Here is an 8,547-nt window from a genome sequence, read left to right as displayed (position 1 = left end):
GGATGCTTTGTCTTAGCCTCCATTCTCCTTCAGACTTAGCTCTCATCCTCACTTTCTCTTCATATGCTCCTTAGGCTACCTAACTCTTTTGAAGTTGTTACTAGTCTGTCCCAGCACCTGGTCCCACACTTTCCCCATGCAATATTCCAGGACTGAGGAATCCAGAAAGTCCTCCAGTCTATGTACTTTATTTGACTCTTTTTTCCTCTATCCCTTCCTTATCCCCCTTTTTTTTCCTTTGGAGTGATATTCCTCTGTTTTATGCTACAGAGGTCTTTGGAAGAGTCACTGCAAGCACAAGGTGTGCAAAAAAGGCCACCAAGTCCTATAATAAATTTTTATAAACTGAGAGGGACAGACTTTTCTAAATACAGGCAACTTTTACTATAGGCTATGGTCTGAGGGTCATATACAATAAAGACTAATTTAGAGAAAAGAAAGACAAGGTCTAAGTATACAAAATAGGGGCATTAAGTTCAATTGCAATGTTTTTGCTTGCAAAAAATAATACAGAGAGTATTATTCTCTTTTTAAAAGTTAGAGGAAATAGGAGGTCTTTTCAGGCCTGTTTCTGATAGACAGAGGGTTGGACACAGAAGAAAGGAGCTTCCAAAGGCATGACTCTTGCCAGATTTTTTTCAGGGCCCAGAGAATATAACTGTGGGCTGGGATCCTACCTGACTCACTGATGAACTCTCACATAGGACTTGTTTGAAAGATTAGGCTTTTTGGATTCACTAACTCTGACTCTCCTGACCATTGGAGTAAATGCTCCTCTCCAGAGGTTAAAATGATTTGTGAAAACTTAAGACACCAATCAACAAAACAACTGGAAGAATAAGCTAATCTTATTTATGGTGAGCAGTCCATAAAATGCCAGCTCACACCAATGGAATGTGTGCAGTTACAGCAGATTATCATGAAATAAATCATTGTAGCCAAAAGCTAAACCAGGAGAGGCAAATCACAGTTCAGACCCAGCAGTGTGGATACAGAAGTCAAAATGACAGAGGGGAAAGGAATATTTTTAAAATACACGTTGCAAATATATAAGTAATATCAACCTTAAAGCCACGTCATAGGTGGGATAAATTGAAAACAGGAAGTGGAAGGGATTTGGCCAATGCCTCTCAAGTGTGTGTTTGCAGAATGAGGGTCAGACTGAGTTTGCCAACCCTTCCCTTGCATCCTTCTCTCCAGCCTCTCCACACATACCGCTTCAGCTAGGAGGAGCCATGGGAAAGGCCTTACAGCACAAAATGTTCAGGAAAACTGCTTTACTTGGTGAGGAATTGGGTATAAAGGCTGGTGGTGAGCTGTGCAGCATGGCTGGTTGCATGGGTGCAACAGAGTTGTGCAAATACACCAGTTCAGTGGTGTGGAGGGGTCATCCCTCATCTCAAACAGTTTTTAGCCCCATCTGACCCTACACTAATGATGTAGGGTGACCCTACACAAGTAGGCTTCTTACCTACTTGTGAGAAACAAACATTCCTCTTAGATTTTGGTCCAAGAGTAAAACTTCAATTAATCCAAAATGTCAGTAAAAATGAGAGGGAGCCAGCACTTTATCACGCTGTGGAGACTCAGATCCAGGGAAGAGGCTCAGCAGCAGTCTCACTAGAGACCTGGGCACCAAAACTGGAAGACTGTTGAGGTAGCATAAACTGACTTTAACATCTGTCTTATTTAGTGTAATGTCTCCCTGTCTTTAAAATAAAGCACTTGAATGTGCTATTGAGAAATACCAGAGCAATTTCGGTTCTTTCACAAGTAGCTAAAAATAAAGACCGGGATACACTTCCTGTTTCACCTAATATATCAGCTTGAGATAGTTTCTACCTCTGAGTGTATTTTTTGTTGACAAATTTGTCTACAAGCCTAAAGTGATTTGCTAATGCACTACTCAAATGTACTCATCAGATTTTGAGCAAGTACATTCAGACAGCATCGCAAACTCTTTGCAGGTCTTGATCTGTGCTGTGAATTTGCCTACGTGGATCACATGGGAAATTATTACCAGACCCAGAAAAAGAAAATGCAAGTAAAATACAATGAATTTATGCTGTAAAATTTAACATTTTTTAGTTGGATGATGACACTAGATACACTAGATCAATTTTAAATATTCATGAAAAAAGGGAGGTATTCAGGAACAATGGCTGTACAGTGCACTACTGTGTGTCGTAGAGCAAATGAAACCTATTCTGAGTAAAATTTAAGCGACTTGTTAGTATGTATGCTCCGGAGTAAAACACTGCTCTTGGTCATTGATAGTATACTTCCTAACACATCCTGATTGAACACTACTTTGTGGTAAATTCAGTTAAGCAGTCTTCAGCAGTAAAATAGGCCACTTTCAAGTTGCTATGTACTTTGATCTATGTCACAAAACAATTTTATTAGAAAACTTGAAAACTTTGGGAAACAAGCCACATTTTATGGAGAAATAGCTCCAACTCGTGTCTCTAAACAAAGAGCAAAAACCACTGGTGTGCAATTCAGAAATGACTGAATCAAATAGGCTTGATCAGAGTAACATTCCAACCATCAAAAGTTTTCTTAGTTTTGTTTGGCCAACTGCAGAGCACAGATAACAAGTTCAGACTCTTTTTGTAATAATCAAAAATTTATTGAGAATGTGTACAGAAAAAAATAACCATCCACAGAGGTAAGCACCACTCAGGGAAGAGGTTTGGGCGTCTTACAGTCAATGGTTTTTTATAGTCAAAACTGTAATGTTAGGTAAGTTCAGTGTCTAGAAGAGAAAAGATGTGCTTTCCCTGTTCAGATTGGCCTTTGTGAAATTGTCCTTTACGCGTCTCCAACCTACAACGGAAAAAAAGAGTATTTTAATGTTCTTCTAAAGAAAGACATACATAAGGCTATGATGACATGTTGATAGTGTTCATACCTTGTTATACTAGTTTGAAATTAAAAATGTTAACATTTAAAACACATAAGGGCAAGGGATTATTTCTAATCATGAGACTATCCATTTATTTATCTGTTAAAAGAAACAGTAATGTAAAAAGTATATTAAAATTGAAGTACAAGTATTTCTGTGACAAAATGGTAACCAAAGCCAACTTCTGTAAGTGGGCTTAACACTTCAGCTGTCCATGCTCAGTGTTTGAAATGATCACTATGTTCTGTTATTATTTTAAATATCTCCTCGGCCCTGTGGTCGAACCTGTTTGGTGCCTAGATTGTGCTGCTGTCCATCTACTGACAGTCTGTTGAATGGGATGATTTTCATTGCAGATTTCTTCATGGAGTACCACCGGTCACGCCAGGTTGCCCAGATAATGCCATTGTCAAATCCAGATGGACCAGCATCTTGTGCTGTGTACACACCACCTAAAAAATATCAGTTGGAGTAAAACAGTTAGTTGCTTTCTAAAATAGTTAATGTGCCCATACATGTTTCTGGTACTAACACTTCCATGGCACCCCTGGGCATGCTAACAGGCCCCGTTCACTGCCTTTGTCCTCCTAGTTTGCTTCTGTCAGGATTGATTCTACCACTTTGGGATGGAGAGTTCCTACTGCTGGTGTTAATAGTTATTGCCAGCTTTGGATTTCTCTTTGCCACTAAAATGCAGTGTCCTGGATTATAAGCATTTAGAAGACACTTCACCTGTATAATATTTGCCATTGAGGTGGCCAGCATGACATCTATTCATCCACCATCCAGATCCATCTTGCTCAGCACAGTTGCCATCATATTTATCATTGTCATTGTCATAGGTACTGAACTGCATGCCATTATGATAGGTAAAGGATTTATCACTTGGATCATCTCCAAAATCATAACCATCAAAGGCATCCCCAGCTTCACCACCAAGAAAGTAGGCATAAGTCAGTCGATATTTATCTTCTTCACTTCCCACTTTGAATACAGCATAGTCAGCAGTGCTGTAAACGAAGGAGAATGGTGACTATGAGCATGCTGCATTCTGAGTCATGCACAAATGGAAAATGCATAGGTGTTAGAACTGCAGAAAAGGCATTTAGTACATCCTAGCTTTTTAAAATGAATTGGTTTTATGTGATTGTGGGTCTCAGTTCAATGACATACATCCAACCAACTTTTGTGCTCCAGTACCAGACATGTTTTCTGACTATTAGTCTTCACTGATATATGAAATATCTACATTATAAAAACACTCACACACACACAAATATATCTACATCTCCCAGGTTCATAATGCTGAGGTTTACTTAGGTCACAAGAAATATCTTGGTGGAAGGATCGGATGTCTCCAGAAATAGCAAGGACAGTAAGTCCTCCAGGAGAAAGGAATACATAGAATAGAAAATAAAAGAATAGAACAGAACAGTTCATTTGTAAGGGACTTATAACTATCATGTAGCCCATAAGACACATAAGACTCGAAGAAGCTTGAAGAGAAGAAACATATTCCTTCTGCCTAATAAATGAGTGCTGACAGCATGTGGCCTTCAGACATGCACGTGTGCCTGGCAACAAGTCCCACAGTGATTGCTGTCACAGCTCTAAGTTCAGGAGCCAAAGCAGTGTCCTACGCATGTTAGCAGGTCTAAGGGCTCGTAATTTCTTCAAAGCTGTACAAACTGATGCAGCAGTGGGAGCAGTAGGTTTTAAGCTGTCATTTTCAAAAACATCGTGAGCAAATACCTTTTTTTGCCACTCCAGTCCTCCAGTTCTATTCGTAAGGTGTAAGGCAGAGTGGACTGTGTAGTTATTAAATGTATCTTCTCATTGCCCAGCCAGAACTCAGTGGTGTCATCTGGAGACAGGTGTCCAAATCCTTCCTTGTACTGAACCCAATTTTTAGTGAAGTCCTCACTCCCATCCAGTCTCTGGGGGGAAAAAAACCACCAAAACCAGAAATAAAAACCTCAGTCAAAAATATATGTATCTTATGTAGGTAAATAAATCTGTGCCGATGCAATAAGTTTGCTGATAGTAATAATACATGAGACATACCCTTTGTAATACTGTCCAGCCATTGCCATATGAGTCAATCTCACAGTAGACTAGGAATGACTGCTTGGCTTTCTGAGGCTTGATAAAGTAAAGACCACTTTTCCTGGCACCTTTATTTGCAATGTCTTGACAATCTGAAGTAAAGATATTCAAAGGATCATGATTAATCTAGCTACAATTCTGTCCTCACATATATTTTATATTCTAACTTTCTTAGCACAAGAAATACAATTAATCTAAATGCCATTGTTGCGAAGTTAGCTATTTAGTCCACATACTTTAATGTCACTGCCATAAAAAGTCTTACTGAGCATCCCAGGACTTGTGTAAGGTGAATATGAATTTAGTCTCACATAGAGTTTCAGCAACTTAAATGTAAAACATAGTCATTGCATTAATTTTTATAGCAAGAAAAAAGGACACTTTTGGAACTAATGGAATAATTTCTTTTTTTTTTTTCTGTGTTACGCAGTAGAAATGTGATAATGAGTTATCTTCTGTTTGTCCATCGAAAGTTTACTTACGTTTAGCGTACATTTTGGGACAATGGTATTTTGGCTAAAAAGGCCACGGAAGAACTGTGTCCCATCTGAATGCCTTGTTTGCAGAGCGTCTACTTGCCACTGACATTTATCCAAGCACCAGTTTTATAACTTGACATTTTATATATCTTTGCAGAAATCTATGGCCCATAAGATTACAAATAACTCATTGCTGTGACATCAATCGGTGGCATTTGTAACTGAATTAACTCTCCACCATATATGAAGCATTTTGCATACCTCTTCCACTTGTCTCCTGTATTTCAGCCCTGTCTCGGCATGGTTCCTGACACTGTAACTCAAGCTGGGTAATCTTCTCTTTCAGCTGTGTGATCCTGTTGCTGTTCAATATATGTATATCTGTCAATTGTCTGGACAAAAAGACATAAAAATGGGCTGTTGACTCCCCTGTTTCTGAATATGTAATACATATTCCCCTGTACACACGCCTCATATATCTCAGAATGCTGTTACGTGCACCCCTGTAAAACAGGGTGCCTCTATTAGCACTGATATTTAAAGTTAAGGAAACTAGCCAAAATTGGAAAACACATGCTTAACCTTACTCAAAACCACATGCAAAACTTGACTCTAATCAGTAAAACTCTAACTAGTTATTAATGTATGAATATAACTCTATGGAGAGTTTTACTTTGCTCTCCTAAAGTAAATGATAAAATATTCCTCTTTAATTATGGATGTATTCGTAAAACATGAGTTCTGTAAGTGTCAGAATGCCTAAACAATCTTTGACATAATGTTATAGAAGTGGAGATTTTTTACATTCAGGTCAAAAAACATATCCTTAAGATTTAGAAACATTAATGATGTTTTCAATTTTTTTTCAATTTTATTTTCAATGTCAATGTAGAACAGACTACTAATGAGTTCAAAGTTACTTATGATTTATAACAATGTAACTGAGCTGATTTTCATTGATATATGCAGCAAAATTGGTCAGAATGAATGATTGTATAAATATTCCACATACTCTGCATTACAGCACAAACTCATGACCTCCAAAGACCATGAAAAAAAAATGTAAGGGTAGCTGCTACAGCAAAAGAAACAGAAATATTGCCAGGCTTCATGGCATTCTTATCTTGCACTTCTCACACAGTTAACAGCTCATGCAGATGAGCAGAGAATTCAGTATCAGATCCTCTTGATCGTCCTGTGCCTTGCTAGGCAGCTACTAATGACAGTGTGATCAAAACTGTCCATGTCAGCACACAAAACGTTTCTGAGAGAGCCGTGGTGGCACTTGATAAAAGAACAGAAATAAAACAATTTGTATTGTCAATAACATAAAAAGTGGAAGATACCTACTGTATAGTATTTTCATGAGACAATATAGTGTTTTCATATCTGATAATTTCTTCAATTATTTTCCTGGACTTTTGAGTAAGAGCATCAATTGAATCTGTAAAACAGACAAAGGTATAAAATAATTGCAATTATGCAATTTAAAAATGAAAACAACATAAATTATATTTTTCAGTTGTGTAGTTATTTCTATATTCTCACTTGGTAATGTCTGCTTCTCTGAAGGATAGAGGCCTTGGATGTGCTGAATCAGATGTTCTGCTGTCACTGTGGAGTTAGAAATTTGCTGCAAAATTCTCTCCATTTCCTGCAGTTCATTATCCACAGTGACATGGTATTTATTAAAGAAATCTGCAATGCCACAGGTTGTTGGGCAGAAGCTACCCTAAAGAAGAAAGAATAATAGTTGGCAATGTTTTGAGACCAAAGAAAGGAGAGCAGAATATCTGGGCAGAGGAACTTTCAGGCACTGCTGACACAAATGCGAGTGGATAAAAACAGACAGGAATTTGCCACTCTGCTGTATTTGTATTTACAGAGGCAGTTTACTTTCATGCTATGTGCATACATAGCAAGAAAACAGTGCATGCTATTACTTTTGTAGCATCTTCTGGATATGTGCTTTCATCCACAGCGCAGCCTCCCATACATTTTTACCAAGCGTATATTGCTATTAATAAATAACAGGTTTAAGCACAGCACACTTAATAAGTATTGAAAATAACAATGAGGTTCAAGTGATAATGGTAGTTAATAATCAGCATAGGAAAGCTTTAATTACACTCTTAAGATAAAAGAAAATTTTTCAGGTACTTACAAATCGATCATCCAATATGCAGCAGTTGTCTCTGGTAGCAACATACTGAAGAGAAGAAAGAAGACCATTTTCAGTGGTTTTTTTCTGACAGCACTTTCTGTGCTAACATGTTTTCTAACACTCTCTCTTCACTTACCGCCATGCTGGTACAGAAGAGCAGGGAGAGGAGACACCCCAGGGGAGTCCAGCTGTGTAACCTCAGCCCCATCATGTCTGTTCCACCAGGTGCTGACAGCTGCTCTGTGCAGTTGTGCAGTCAGCAGCTGAAAATGTTCAACCCAGCACAGGGTGGCAGCAGTTTAAGGCGGCAGGCTGAAGCTAGGGGCGGGCACTGGGAGGTGGTGGGAAGAGGTGGGGTAGGGTTTGAGGTGGATTCCCAGAATTTGCACACCTCTCTTACTCCTCCCATTTTCAGAACCTGTTTCCCACTTCCCACTTGATCTCTGCTCCAGACAGGCCTCAGGGGAGGCAGGAAAGTGGAACAAGGCATTGAGATGCTACATCCAGTAACACGAGCACAAGGAAACACACACGGCTTCACAATGGGGGCTGGCAGAATTTCACTGAAGTAGTACAAGGAAAAGCCACAGTAGCCATTTGAATTATGTGCAAAAACTATAGCCTAACAATAAACACTATTTTGTGGTTATGTAGCACTTCTCTGCCACAGATCTCAATGTGCTTTGCAAAGAGACTCAACACAATTTTCCCTATTCTGTGGATGACAAAACTGAGGAAGAGAAAAGTATGAAATTGCTGGACAGTGGCATATCTGCAAAGAAGCCTGTGGTATTTGTCACAGACAATGAAAGTACAAATGTTCCCTACCCTTCAACACAAGGAGTCCATTTCAATGACTTTGGTCAATGCTTTCTTATTGGGGAACTTAG

The 8,547-nt window shown here is 38.8% G+C and overlaps 1 protein-coding gene across 1 annotated transcript; it reads right to left on the bottom strand.

Moving 5' to 3' along the window:
* Nucleotides 1-2,616: 2,616 nt before the first annotated feature.
* FGG (fibrinogen gamma chain) lies at nucleotides 2,617-7,947 on the bottom strand. The gene is made up of 10 exons (XM_027635501.1): nucleotides 7,794-7,947; nucleotides 7,658-7,702; nucleotides 7,042-7,225; nucleotides 6,844-6,937; nucleotides 5,755-5,885; nucleotides 4,973-5,106; nucleotides 4,661-4,845; nucleotides 3,641-3,918; nucleotides 3,194-3,360; nucleotides 2,617-2,829 (listed from the first exon to the last, which is right to left on the bottom strand). Exons 1-10 carry the CDS (start codon nucleotides 7,866-7,868, stop codon nucleotides 2,815-2,817), a joined length of 1,308 nt encoding a protein of 435 aa, XP_027491302.1. The 5' UTR covers nucleotides 7,869-7,947; the 3' UTR covers nucleotides 2,617-2,814.
* Between the last annotated feature and the right edge of the window lie 600 nt (nucleotides 7,948-8,547).

The sequence above is a fragment of the Corapipo altera genome, unplaced genomic scaffold, assembly GCF_003945725.1.
Source record: "Corapipo altera isolate COAL_440 unplaced genomic scaffold, ASM394572v1 22b, whole genome shotgun sequence".
Lineage (NCBI taxonomy): Eukaryota > Metazoa > Chordata > Aves > Passeriformes > Pipridae > Corapipo > Corapipo altera.
The sequence above is the reverse complement of the archived record's forward strand: the minus strand, read 5'-3'. Positions and strand labels throughout refer to the sequence as shown.